Below are 14,286 nucleotides of genomic sequence, written 5' to 3'. Positions count from 1 at the left end.
GAGAGGGTCTGGCCCACGCTGCGCCTGGGCTGGGACTGCACTGTAACAATTTTTAAAAATTTAAACATTCATTTTATGTTTGATTCCTACCTTGTATTTGTGTCATTGTGGTTTCCTTTCCACTGGGTTGTAAATTCCAATGGAGAAAAAAAAAGCATATTTAATTGTTTCTATATCCTTAATGTTTAGTAGGGTTTCCAGTATGTAGCAAGACTAAAAGCAAAGTGATGAATGAATGAATGAATGAATGAAGCAAGGCCAACTCACTTAGTACAACCCTGTGAATAGGGAATGAGAAGGAGGTGTCCTTTGTGGTAAGGAATGGTGGCAGGTGACAGGCATTGGGTTCTAATGTGTTAGAGACAGGACAGGAGGAAGGATTAAAGGATCTCAAGCAAGATAGTCTAGGGGCCTGGGAGATAGCTCAGTGGAATAAGTGCTTCCCTGACAAGCACAAGGGCCTCAGTTCAATCCCTGGTTCTGCCAAAAAAAAAAAAAAAAAAGAAAGAAAGAAAGGCTAGACTCAGTGATCCAAATAGTTAAATGCAAATTGAAATCTTTTAAAAAGCATGAAGAGCAGCGTAAAGAGGAAACCCAAAAGGAGAAAAATCCAGTCCAAAGGATTCAGGTACAGAAACAAAGTGCAATGATCAGCACATGAGGACCTAGAGAAAGTAGAGGAGGAGCCAAGCCCATTGGAACTTTGAACTTAGAGGGAGTGATGAGCCAGGAATGGGGCCCATTAATTGCCTGCATCCCCTCTGGTCTTGTTTTACCAGTTCCCTTGCACACTGTACCTGGCACCTCTTCAGTTTGCCTGGTGCCCGCATGTTTATTATGCTCTTGCCTTTTGCCCTCATGTCCAAAGAAAAAGCTCTCAATCATATGCAGTAAATACTTTGTTGTTTTATAAAAATAAAAATAATTTGATACTAAAGAAAAAGTAAGTTGGCTTCTCTGCTCACCTGACCTGATATTTGTCTCTCTTCAGCTCTTCAGCCTCCAGGTCCTTCTTTATAGTTATGAAACCATGGGTCTTTCTCTAAATAGAGTCGTCCTAAATAGTGGGTTTCGTCTTTGGGGCAAATTAATAAGCACTAATGCACGCATTAAGAATCCCAAAGCCATGGGAAGCCTTTGGAGCCACCTATGTTTGCAGATGTACCCAGCGGCAAGGCTAGTACTGCAGACAGCTCAGGGTTGAAAAGAGAAAATCAGAACGCTCTGGGCTGCCTTTGTCCATACCAGCAGAAACCAAGTCAGAATTCTTAACCCACTTCTGGGAAGTGCTCCTGCACAGTTTTGTATGATAATCAATTTCTGTTTATTTTCTGTTGGATACATTCCTATGCTACTTTGTATCCACCTCTGTTTTATGTTGAAATCAATAATTAGTAAATGTGGCTTAACCTTGTCATCCCCACTTAGTGTTCTCAGCATATTTTTACATGTAATTAATTATCCTGTTCAAGTGTATAATCTCACACACATTTTGAAAGAGCTGTGCTTCTGTTTTAGACATGCATATGATATTTACTATAGCATTGCCTTTTGCATTTTGGTACAAAGCTTCACCAAATAAGCTTTGAGTTCCTGGAAAAGTATGTAATTAGAAAGTCTGTCACTTCCAGTGGTAACTTCAACCTAATATATTGTTTTATTTTAATATAGTCTGTCTATGGTTTACAAAATGACATTAGGAGTCACAGTCCTACCCACACACCCACACCAGAAACTAAACCTCCTACAGAAGAGGAGCTACACCAACAGGTGGGTAAAACTGTAAAATGATCCATAATAGATGTGCAGAGTAACTGCTATGAAGACCAGATAGTGAATGTAAATAGTGGGTATTTTGAAAGGTGACTTGTGTGGTCAGCTGTCTCAGGTAGAATATTCTCAGTTAATTGTTGCCCATGAGAAGATAAGAGGTTGAGCCCATGGTGGCAGCGTTTCTCATATCTAATGATGTGCTATGATTAGCTCAAAAGTGCTTATGCTTGTTACCACAGAAATGATTTCTTCAAATCTTTTGGAGTTTGTCCCTATCAACACCATTGCCTCTTTTGCTTTTTCAAAAATCATTTTTCTAAATCATTGACCACCAGCCAGCCCCGCCCCCTGGTGGGCTGAGCTAGCCACACACACACACACACACACACACACACACACACACACACACACAAATAAATCATTGATCAATACTTTGGCTCTAAGAAATATTTCAAAATAAGCACTGATAGCTCATAGAAAAAACAGTTATATCTTTTTATTGTTTTAATCATTGAGCTTTTCTTTCCTTTGACTTTTTTCTCCTAACATTTTATTGTACTGTGGTTTGTTAAGAACATAACATGTACTTTTGTGCCATATTTACATTTGCCCTGAAAGAAAAGTAATTCAGAAAGTTGTTAAACTTTTCAGTATCTGTTTATGTGCATGTGAGCCTACCTATTTCATGAGTTGGCAAAATGCTATCTAAACACAAGTCATTGATGGGAATTATACCAGGAGGTAGGATTTATTTTAAAATTATAGAAGCAAATACAAATACATTTATTTTTGAAATAAGTATTTGTAAGGAAATGTAAATCTGCATCTGATTATTCATGATAATAAAATGTTTAAAATTTTATTAAAAGTGTTCAGGACACTTTTCAAATAAAGTATATTTTGTTAAGCAAGCACATCGGTCACACTCATTACTATTATATAAATACACTAGTTATGTTATATTCAAATAGATTTTAATAAGAACTTAGAGATAGAAATTGTGATGCTTTCCTTACATAACTGCTTCTGTAATCTTTTCAGATAAAATATTGGCAAATACAGTTAGATAGACATCGGTTAAAAATGTCAAAGGTTGCTGACAGGTAAGTATTCAAGATGCCATTATAAATTTTACATTTGTCATAACAGAAATTTATTTAAAAAATAGTAAGAGAACTGTTGGGAGAGGAGGAAATTGAGGTAAATAAAATTATAGCACTAGAAGTATGTCATTTTGCTCCTTAACTCTGAAATCATTCAAAATGCTCTTTTGTTATAGTTTCAGAGCAGCATAATCATTATGGTTTTAATTCCCTAGAGGTGAAATCTTTGTGCAACCAAAACTAAGATGCAGACAGTGACCCCAAGGAGTTAAGTTCTTTCACTCTTGGTGGGAGACGTGAAACTTAATATGCCAGCTCTGTTTTGGCAACTCAGAGAATATCTGTGTATTTGTTTAAACATTTGCAATCTACTCTGTTATTGAATACCTTTAGCATTTCAATTAAGTTTAGATTTTTAGATTTACCTTTTCTTCGTTTAAATGTTCTTAATGGTATTCATATTTTTCAGTTTGAGGCAATACCAAATCCTACCTCTCCCCCCACATTTTCTTTTAACTTTTGTTTAAGAATTTTTTTAAGAAAAAAAAAAATTATCAGTAATTCCTCTTTTATTTAATTCCCATAAATACTTCTGACCAAAAAAAAAATCCTTTTTAATTCTTTCTCCATGTTAATTAAAATAAGTTCTCCTGTAAGTGAAGAACCTATTTGCCAAGGACAAAAATTGACCCTTAGCAGCCTGCCATAGGGCCTGCTGTGTGGCCTACTTGTGCCTTGCATGGAGTGAAGAGATACTTAACCACATCTGTCTGCCAAAAGCGCAATAAGTTGTTCTATGTATGTCACTGAAACATGAAATTTTTCCATTGTGTTTTATTCTATAAATGAGTGATTCTTTAGCCAGACATTTTTTTTTTATTGTTTCCATTACTTTGGACTGGCATATCTTCAGCCAGAAAACTAAAAAGATAGAAATGTGTTGGGTTTTTTTTTTTCTCCATAGTCTGCTAAGTTATACAGAACAGTATGTAGAATATGACCCATTTCTTGTGCCACCTGATCCTTCCAACCCATGGCTGTCTGATGATACTACTTTCTGGGAACTTGAAGCAAGGTGAGTGACATTTTCTTTTCCTCCCAAATTCATTTATTTCACAGAATATACTAGGAAAAATTCTATAGAGAATAAATTGTAAAAATGATTTTACTCTTTTATCTAAATTGTCCCATGACATAATATTCTTTGCAAGATAATGATTTTTGAAATGTCAATCATTTGCTTTTGTATTAATATTTGTATTGCTGATAGAATACCATTCAAACATAAAAAGGTGGAATTCTCCCATTTATAACAACAATGATGGAACGAGAGCTCACCATTCAATTGGAATAACCAGTCACTCATATGAGAAATCTAACAGAAAAATTTGATTTCATAGAAGTCGAGAGTAAAATGATGGTGACCAAAGGCCACTGATAGTACAAGTTTCAAGATGTATTAATGTTCAAATCTTCAATCCTTGAAATTCAGTTCATTGCTGTTAGCATCTTTGAAAACCCACAGCCACAAATGTCTATATTTTCACATAAAATGAAGGCTAAATCTATAGTTACTTAAGCCCAATACAAGCATGTCTAAACTAACTGAATTTACCATAAACACTATGAGAACCTGACAAGAAACTGACTTAAGAACACCAATTTATAATGTAGGACTCCTAATTTCTTCATGAGCTACTGAGAAGCATCTTAGAAACAATATTTTTTGTGGCCACTCAGCGCCCCCTAGGGGTGGGGCTGTGAGGCATGTGGTGCTGGGATCAACCGTGATCCCTGCATGCTTACCTAAACTTGCCTAAGCAGGCATTTTAGACGGTTGAGCTATCCCACCGACCCCATAGCAACAATGTTGAAGGAAGCACACAAAATTCATGTCTGTATAAACAAAGGCTCAGTACTCTGTAGAACCTCTCTAAATTACATTTATGGACTGTCAGCCATGGATCTGCAGCACTTGATGAGCCCAAGACTCTTTAGCCACAAATTATACATTTTTACAGATAAGGCAGCTAGATCTCCAAAATGTCACTGATGAGTGAGGATTAGGTCACATTAATCACAGCAGTCATAAATTAAGCTTTGAGGCCTTACTATTAGCAGTGCATTTTCCCCAGTACAACATACCACCATGACAGTAAGGTGACTAGTGGTCAGGTAATGACGTTTGCCGGGGAAATAGCTCAGCAGCATAAGCACCTGCCTGCCAAGTGCAAGCTCCTGAGTTCGATTCTGGTACTGCAAAGAAAAAAATGAGGCTGTGGGTCAGAATGTCTGAGTCTTTGCCCCTTATTATTTATCTGACATTGGAAAATTATAATTGTTTTTGTGCCTCAGTTTTCTCATCTCTACAATGAAAATAATAGTATGTACCTCTCCAAGTTACTAAAAACACCCTAAAAGGTATTTTATCTATACTACTTGGCATCTAATGATCAATGTATGTATAAATCAATAAATGTTTATCAAATAAATAATCATCTATTATAATGATTTATTTAATAAAATATTATTAATTTAACATATACATTATTATGATTTCATAAAAAACAATCAGTGGCATATTTTTTCTGAAAGATAAGTTAAAGATGAAAACTTTAAGGTATGCGTGATTTTGAAGAGAACTGTAGTTAAAAAATAAAAATTGTACTGAAAGGAATTGGCTTTGTTTTATATCCCAAAGCAAAGAACCAAGCCAACAGAGGGTAAAACGATGGGGTTTTGGCATGGATGAGGCCTTGAAAGACCCAGTTGGGAGAGAACAGTTCCTTAAATTTCTAGAGTCAGAATTCAGCTCAGAAAATCTAAGGTAAGACATAATGTTCTGTTCTTATGCTATAAGCCAAAGACACGATAGGATGTGTCTAGGTATTTTAGATTGAGCAGAGTCATTTGTCTTCTACCAGTATCCTGATATTATGAACCTATTAAGTTTCTACCACTTAACCAAAGAGTTGGAGATAACCAAGAAAATGTTGTTCAACATTACCAATTATTTATAATATTTTATTTCAAATTGCCTCTGGGCTTTTTAAAAATGTACCATTTTCATACTTTTTAAAAGGACTCCATAAAAAAGCATGATTCTTAGAACAATATTTGTCAAGCTGGAGAATGGCCAGTTGTATTTATACAGTTAAATTAAACTATCACCTATTTATTAAGTTTTGTCTGTTTGCAAGTAAGTTAAAGAAAAGAGTGGATACCTCAATCAGATATCTTTAGACAAAACTCTGAGGGCCCCTCATTTACTTTGCAATTTTAAATATAGCCACAGGACATTTGGAAGCAGTGCCGTACTGAGCTGTTAATGAGACCAAGACACTACTTCTTCCATCTGTTATAAACATCCTGATATATTTTTGGAATTTTCTAACTTAAGGTGCATCTGGAAACAGCATTTCAGTAATGTAATAATACACAGGAGTGGATTTTAATAGCTCTATTAAATGTGATCTATAAAGATCACCTGAGTGAGTGATACCTTTTCCCTACATGAAACTGTTTTTCCATCAGCTCTTTCATTCATTATTCTTTTGAAATCTGATGTTCTATTTTTACCTTTCCTTGACTGACAGAGTCCTGTGAAATTCACTTATGAAAAGGTCTCAGCATTCATTTGTTTTCATTAGAACTAAGTAGCACCAGGCATTATCATGTTCTTTTCAGGAGATTTCACAGATACCAACAACAAATAATTCAGAAGTGTGCAGAAAGTTGACACATATCTCAAGGAAGAGGCAAGATAGCCACAAACATTACTGCAATGAGAAAAAAAAAATGGAGGAAGCTAAATTCATTTGTTCATGAAATATTTGCATACATCTGTATCTTCAAGAGGTCTGTTCTTTCTTCCAACAAATTTAGTGCTTCTGTTTTAATATTTAGATCTTTGGTCCATTTTGATTTTACTTTAGTACATGATGATAAACATGGATCCAGGTTTAGTCTTTGGCATGTGGGAAGCTAGTTTTTCCAGCACCATTCATTAGTGAGGCTCTCTTTCTTCAAGTGAATGTGTTTGGTCTCTTTGTGAAACAGAAGGTGGCTGAGTGTGTTTGGAGTTGTGTCTGCATCTTCTAATCTATTCCACTGGGCCAGCCACATAGCTTAGCAGATTAAAGCACCTGCTTAGGCTTAGCAGATGCAGGGGCCAGGATTTCGAGCCCCTGCCTACTATGCGGGCCCCACCCCTGGGGCACTCTGAGGTAGCGATTGAGACTGGACATGGTGGCACACACCTGTAATCCCAGCACTTGGGAGGCTGAAAACAGGAGAATCACTGTACTAAATACAACAAATAAATGAATTAATTAATTAATCTGTTCCATTGATCCTCAGGTCTAGTTTGTTTTTGGTTGTTTTTTTTTTTTGGCGGGGGGGGATTTGCCCCCACTAGTACCATGCTATTTTTATCACAGTAGCTTCACAGTATAATTTCAAGTCAGGGATTATGATGCTCCCTGCCTTGCCTTTGTTACTGAGAACTGTTTTTGCTATTCTTGGTTTCATCTGGTTCCAAATAAGTTTTAGTACTGTTTTCTGTAATTTTGTAAGGTATGCTGGTGGTATTTTGATTGGAATTGCATTAAATTTGTGTTCTAATTTGGGAGTATGGCCATTTGGACTACATTGCTTCTTCCTAACTCTGAGTAAGGGATATTTTTCTATTTTCTGATATCCTCTTTGATCCCTGTTTTAGAGGAGATCTGTATTTTTCAATGTATCTTTTACTTTGTTGGATTGATTCCTAAGTATTTCTTTTTTTCTTTTATGCTCTTGTGAAAAATATAATTTCCCTTATTTTTCTCTTTGTGAGTTTGTTGTTTTTGTACTGGATGCTCCAGATAAACTTGAGACATTTCTAGGTGAATAGATGTACCTTGAGATCATACTCTGTCCCATTACTTCTCTCTTATTGCTGGGATAAAATACCCAGCACCTAAAATTAGGGAAGGAAAGGTTTATTTAGCACACAGTTAGTGGAGGTTTCTTTTCATACTCATCTGGCTCCAACGCAGAGTGGCACATGGCAGAGGGCAGCAGTTAAGGTGAGCGAAGGAAGAGCAAAGGAAAGGAGCAGTGGGTGCGGCAGCTAGCAAGCCTCTCTTCCTTCTATTGTATGCAGATTTCCCACTTATACCCATAATCCCCTCATGGATCATGAATTCATCACAAACTAGAAGCCTGTCCCAGTGACTACATAAGGCTTTGGGGGAACAATTGGACACAAACCGTAACATACTCTTTTGTGAAATAAATCAGATACATATGTATAAATATTGCATTGTCTTCCTGGTGTGAGAATCTGAGAGGGTAAATAAGGAACAAAATATATACATTGTTAAATAGGAAGCAGTTGTTCAAAGGGAAAGTGAAATTATGGAGGGGGACTCTGAAAAGGAAGGAAGGGAAAAGAAAAAAGAATAAAAATAAAAATGATAAAATAGAGGGCCGGTGAGATGGCTCAGTGGACTAAGTGCCTGCTTAGGCAAGCACAGGAATTGGGGTTTGATCCCCAGACATGCTGGCCCCACCTCTGGGTGCATGCTGAACCAGTGACCAAGTCTGGGCATGGTGGTACATGCCTGTAATCCTAGCACTGGGGAGGCTGAAAACAGGAGGATCACTACGAGTCCAAGCTGTATAGTGGGACCCTGTACCAAATACATTAAGGAAAAATAAAATGATAGAATGGAAACAAAGCTTTGTAAATAAGGAGGGGAAGAAGAGTTGAAGGGAGGGGAGGGGATTGGGGAAAAAAGAGAAATCAAAATATATCATATACAGGTACAAATTCCCTATGATGAATTATTTAAATTTTTTCCTCATTCTCTAAATCTCTGTAAAGATTCTGATACCATGAATAAGTATGATGAGTGTCATCATTATGTATATCTAAATTGTACCAATAAAATTAATCAAATTAAGAAAAGTTTATAGGGCCAGGGAGATAGCTCAGTGGATAAGTGCTTGCCTGGCAAGCGCAGGGACCCGAGTTCAATCCCCAGTTCTGCCAAAAAACAAACAAAAAAAAATGAAAAGTGTATAGAAATACTTGAGGAACACCTTTGCAAGACCTATGGTAGCTAAAAAAAATCATTGGGCCTACAGATTAACATTTTCCATACTTAAGTTACATCATTATTAGTGAAATGAAAAAATGTGTACAAATTAAGCTGATATCTGATATTTCTGGCATTTTAGTGAATGAGGGGGTGGATTTTCCTCTCATTCTCAAAATTTTTGTGAAGATCCTGATACCATGAAAATCATGATGAAGAAGTAAACAAGTGATGAGCCTTAGCAGGATCATGTAGCCAGATAAAAATGTGGCTTCTGCTCTTGGGTTAGTTATAGCCTAGCAGCAAATGCCGACAAGAAAGAAGTCACAACGCGACATGATGAATGGTTAGGTAGAAGCACAGAGGGGTGCCTGACGTAGTGTAGCAGGCAGTGAAGCTGTGCTAGGAAAAATGACCTGTAGGCTGAGAGCTGGTGATAAGAAGGGGAAGATGAGGGGGGAAGAAACAGAAGAGGAAAGTGATTGGAACGAAGACAGCAGAGTGTGCACGGTTTGCTTCTGCATGGCTGCCTTCGTCTCTTGAACTGAGCCAAAATATTTACCTTTCACAGTCATTTTAGCTTTGGGGAAGAGCCAAAAGTTATGCATGGCAGGTCTGGTAAATAAGGTCAGCTAGGACCCAGCGTGGGTTGTTACCAGTGGTTCTTTCGTGTGGCACTTGGCAACAGCACTTACCTGACTTACGATCCTATCCAGGGAGGACAGTCATAGTTCCTTTATCAGGCATTTTTTTCCATTACAAATTATTAAAATATCTACATCTATCTTTTCAATGTTATTTCTAGATCTATCCTAAATGATAAAATTGAGAGCCAGCGAAAAAAACATAAGCTCATTATTTAAATTTATACCAGATGCAGCACCTTCTTAGTGTATGCAGTATGATCAAAAACCACACTAAATGTTTTTTTTTTTAATTTATTATAGCAAAAGACACAGTGCCACTGTCCCCCTCAAAGGCTTCCCCTTGCTTTAAACACACTTACCCCATTATTCTTGCCACTTTCTGAAGCAGTTCTGAAGTCCTGCCACTTGAGTGTCATTCACTGGGCAGTGATGACTGCCTCCAAGCTGTGAATGAATTCAAAACATTCGCCACTCCTGGTCTTTTTTACTTGGGGGAGAGCCAGAAATCCCACAGCGCCAGGTCCAGGAGTGGGGGGGGGGTGGGTGTGCGGTGTGCACAAGCCAGCCTTTGTGTTGGCTGGTACCCACAATAGCATTCACTGCAGTTTTGCTTGGACCTCATAAAGACACTCAGAAAGGGGACTTTCATAACAATGCAGAAAGTGGCGAGTAGGACCAGATCGAAGCAAGCAGGCATACTTGGTGGGTTATTCACAGCAATGTGCAGAAGTCAGCATGTATTTTCCCCCAGTTAGGAAGTGCTGCTATACCTCTGCATATTTAAGTCTTTCAAATAATTGCTTGCAAAAAAAAAAAAAAAAAAAAAATTGCTGCTTTTCTCATTCTCTGACTCTTTCAATTAATACAAAATTAGCTAATTGACCTGCTTTTTTCTGGTAGGGCATTTTTCTCCCTGTATTTAAGGACAGGGTTACAGAGTCCGATTATGTAGCCCGAACTCATAGTAATCCTCTTATTGTCAGCCTCCCAAGTGCTGGAATTATAGGCACACGCCACCATGCCCAGTCTTAATTGCCATCAATGTGCGCCCCAGAGGCAGGCCTGGCACAGCACATTGGGGATTGTACCCTGGCCACTGTGCTCTACCTAAGCAGGCACTTTAATCCACTGAACTATCAGGCTGACCCTATTTTTTGATTTTGTTTCCAGGCATTTTTTTTTTATCCCCAGGAAAGCCTCTTGGTAGTCTCCTCCTCAAGGAGAGTAGAAATTCTTCTCCATACCCATCTTCATTGCTCAAATTGACAAAATACCCAAAGAATACCTTATACTACACTACTTTCTCCCCCTATTAGAGACTCTGTGCTCACACTCTGAATTCCCCTTTTATTCCTCTTCCAAATAAGTCATTTTCTAACAGCACTACTTTACTTCCATAAAATTAACATTGCATAGTATCAGGGCTGTGGCAGATCTGTTTTGAATAACAACCACTTAAAAGAGATGGTTTTCAATATTCCTTTCTCAAGAATTATTTTATCTTTGAATACAGCTATTCCGGGGAAAGTTAGTACAGACCTGATACTGCAAGCACTCAGGAAGAAGTGGCTTTGCTTTTGTGAGTGATAATGAAAATATGGTCGGGAATTATCCTAAAAGTTTTCAGATCCTGACCCTTCAGGGTAATTACTGTAGGTCACATTTTGTACAGGTTCTGGCTTGCGGTGGAAGACCTGAAGAAAAGACCCATTCGAGAGGTGCCCTCGCGAGTTCAGGAAATATGGCAAGAATTTCTGGCTCCAGGGGCCCCCAGTGCCATTAACTTGGATTCTAAGAGTTATGACAAAACAACACACAACGTAAAGGAACCCGGACGATACACATTTGAAGATGCTCAGGTAGGCACACAACACCGAAGGATTCCTGAGATATGGGCGACTCTGAAACTTCAATTTTATTTTCATTTGTAGTTAGCAAATGTTTTGTAGTATTTTCAGTTTGCATAGCAACTGTATATAACTTAATTATCTAGCAACAAAAATGAAGACACTTCAAGTGAATAGATTTCTAAAGATTTTAGAGATTTCATAGATTTAAATATTTTTTTCATGAGGTTTTGCGAAGGACATATATTTAAATATTTGAAATCTTCTACTTTATTTTCTCCTATATTTGGCATGCAGTATTTGGGCAAACACTAACAAAGGCATCAGTGTTATGCATTTGTGCATCTTCTATGTGTAGATTCTAAGATTCTGACTTTCCTAAATTATGCGTTATCATGAATTTTCATAACTAAATTTTCATAACTTTCATAAGACTTAAATTCAGTCAAACTCAAATCATGTTCTTTCTCAGCTGAAAGATAAATTCACAAATGTGTTAATTTTTTAAGTTTTTAAATCTATGGAAATAATAAAGGAAATACATTTTAATTTTTAAGACCAATTTTCAGGGTTTTTTCTCAAGCAAAACCTCAATTACTTCTATCGAAATAATTAGTTTATTTTTTGAGAGAAATATCAGTGCTATGTAGAAAAATAGAAATTGTAAGGAGGGGGTTATTATTTCCTAATGACATGCTGAAGTTGACTTTGAAATGTGGACATGCATCTTTCAAAATATTTTAAACTTTGAGGGAAGAGTATTAGTCCTGAAAGTATTTTTAATAACACCGTTTCTAGACATAAAATATAGATGGAAAAGACTGATACGCATAAATGGCATTCCTATTTTCATTCTTGGTGGGAAACACATTTCTCCTTGGCTTTGCCTTAGAATAATGAGCCACTATGTAGAAAATTAACACAGGTTATAACAGCTAACCAGACAGCCAGCCTTTCCCTGTACTTAAGCTGTGGTCTTGTATGGAGAAATAATTGCATTTTACAAAGACACATGACAGAAAGCAGATGAAAGTTCAGGCCCTGTTGCTCATTTCTCTTCTTATGTATCTTTCTTTTAATTCAAGATAAACATGTCAAGCCTTTTTCTAATAGTCTACAGTATGGAAAATGTTTGGATACCCCTCCTTGAAGTTTTTATCAAAGCATTACTTTACTATCCATGACACTAAAAAATATTCTAGTTTAACAGACTCCTCGATAAAATAAAAAAGAATGTTTTCATACATAAAACATTACTACCTGACTTTCAACCTGGACTTTTTTTCCATTAAACTCAGTTATTTAACTCCAGTTTTTGTGGATACTTTTATCCTGTCTTCAAAGAGAGAATATCAGCAATGTTTGATGTTGTTTGAGAAAAGACACAGTGTAAAGTTTAGAACTCAGGTTCAGTAAGTAATTGCTTGTCTTCTGATTTGAGTCTGCTTATGACATCTTACAAGTACGTCAGTTCTCCATGCCTCAGTTTCTTCAAATATAATAATATCTGGTAATCTCTTTGGGGTTTTGTAAGGTCTAAATTAACTAAGGTAGGTCAGCACCTAGGAGTATCCCTCTACATAATCAAGTGCACAAAAGTACATAGTAAACATACCCCAAACTACTCTATTTAACATTTCTTTAATTTTCACAATGCTATTTCTATGTTAGAAAATTGAGAATCAGATGAATGAACAAGTTGATCTGAACGTAAACTGTTTGTAAGTAGTAGATCTTGAGCAACATAGGATCAGAATCCCAAAATGTTTAACTTCAAAACCAAATAGTTTCACTTTTCAAATAAATTGTGATGCAGAACTAAGTTTAAACATATTCTTAAAGCTCAACTTTGGACTACATCTTAAGGCTTAAGTTTGAATGACATTGACTGGATTCTAGTTAACTTCAGATTTCTCCTGGTGTGTTTAAAACAAATGGAACTGTTTGTTAAAATACATCTTTTATCCAAACAAGAAATGATTATGACATCTAAGGTACCCACAAATATTGGTGACTATGTTTAACTGTTACTTCAGTGGACCAGAGAGGCCAAGGAAAATTTAAGTAGCCCGGCACTGCAGTCAGCCATACAGAATCTCCCAAGACCAAAACCGAACCCAGTGAATACACTTTTTTCTTTGTTTAACTTCTTTCTCAACAAATATTCCTCATTAAAATAGAACAGGGCCTGAAGTGTAGCTCAGTGGTAAAATGCTTGTCCAGCAAGCTTGAGGCCCTGGGTAGCATCCCCAGTACTGCCTACATAAGTAAATAGAACTTTGCAGACTCATTAGGAGTTAATATTAGGCTTAATATTTATGTAATATAGGCTTAATATTATATAATCATTAGGCTTAATAGTTATATAATCTATTTGATTTTTTTTTTTTTTTTTTTTTGAGCCAGGGTCTCACTCTGTAGTGCAGGCTGGCCTTGAACTCCTGACAATTCTCCTGCCTCAACCTCTTGAGTGCTGGGGTTACTGTAGTGTACCGCCAGGACCAGTTCATTGTATAATTTTTAAAAGAAAATATACAAATACAAATTCAGGTTTCGCAATTAAATATCACAAATGTATTTTCAGAATGAGCTCTGTCCCAAGGTAGATGTGGATGACAATTTTCCATGTAGTTTGTACTAAAAGAGTGATTTGTCTGGGCCGTCTTGGCCTTCCAGCAAGTGCGGAGGCCACAGGTATCCAGCATGATTGCGCAGGCTCCACTTCGTGCCATTATTTTGGCTGAGAGTCATTTTCAAAGAGCAGATTTATTTATAATCTCCAATGTTCTACCTAAACCAACAACTTGATTTAAAACTATTTCATAATGTCCCA

General features: G+C 36.8%; 1 protein-coding gene across 10 annotated transcripts in view; it reads left to right on the top strand.

The window, feature by feature from the left end:
- The window catches only part of Rgs7 (regulator of G protein signaling 7), a 544,505-nt gene that overhangs the window by 509,083 nt on the left and 21,136 nt on the right, over positions 1–14,286 (top strand). For all 10 annotated transcript variants that reach the window (XM_023710286.1, XM_004626815.2, XM_004626816.2 and 7 more), the window contains 5 exons: positions 1,672–1,770; positions 2,815–2,876; positions 3,841–3,951; positions 5,578–5,703; positions 11,279–11,465. In XM_023710286.1, the coding sequence (XP_023566054.1) occupies positions 1,672–1,770; positions 2,815–2,876; positions 3,841–3,951; positions 5,578–5,703; positions 11,279–11,465 (585 nt within the window). The remainder of the gene's footprint in view (positions 1–1,671; positions 1,771–2,814; positions 2,877–3,840; positions 3,952–5,577; positions 5,704–11,278; positions 11,466–14,286) is intronic.

The sequence above is a fragment of the Octodon degus genome, unplaced genomic scaffold (genome assembly GCF_000260255.1).
Source record: "Octodon degus isolate 3935 unplaced genomic scaffold, OctDeg1.0 scaffold00017, whole genome shotgun sequence".
Taxonomy (NCBI): Eukaryota; Metazoa; Chordata; class Mammalia; order Rodentia; family Octodontidae; genus Octodon; species Octodon degus.
The sequence above is the reverse complement of the archived record's forward strand: the minus strand, read 5'-3'. Positions and strand labels throughout refer to the sequence as shown.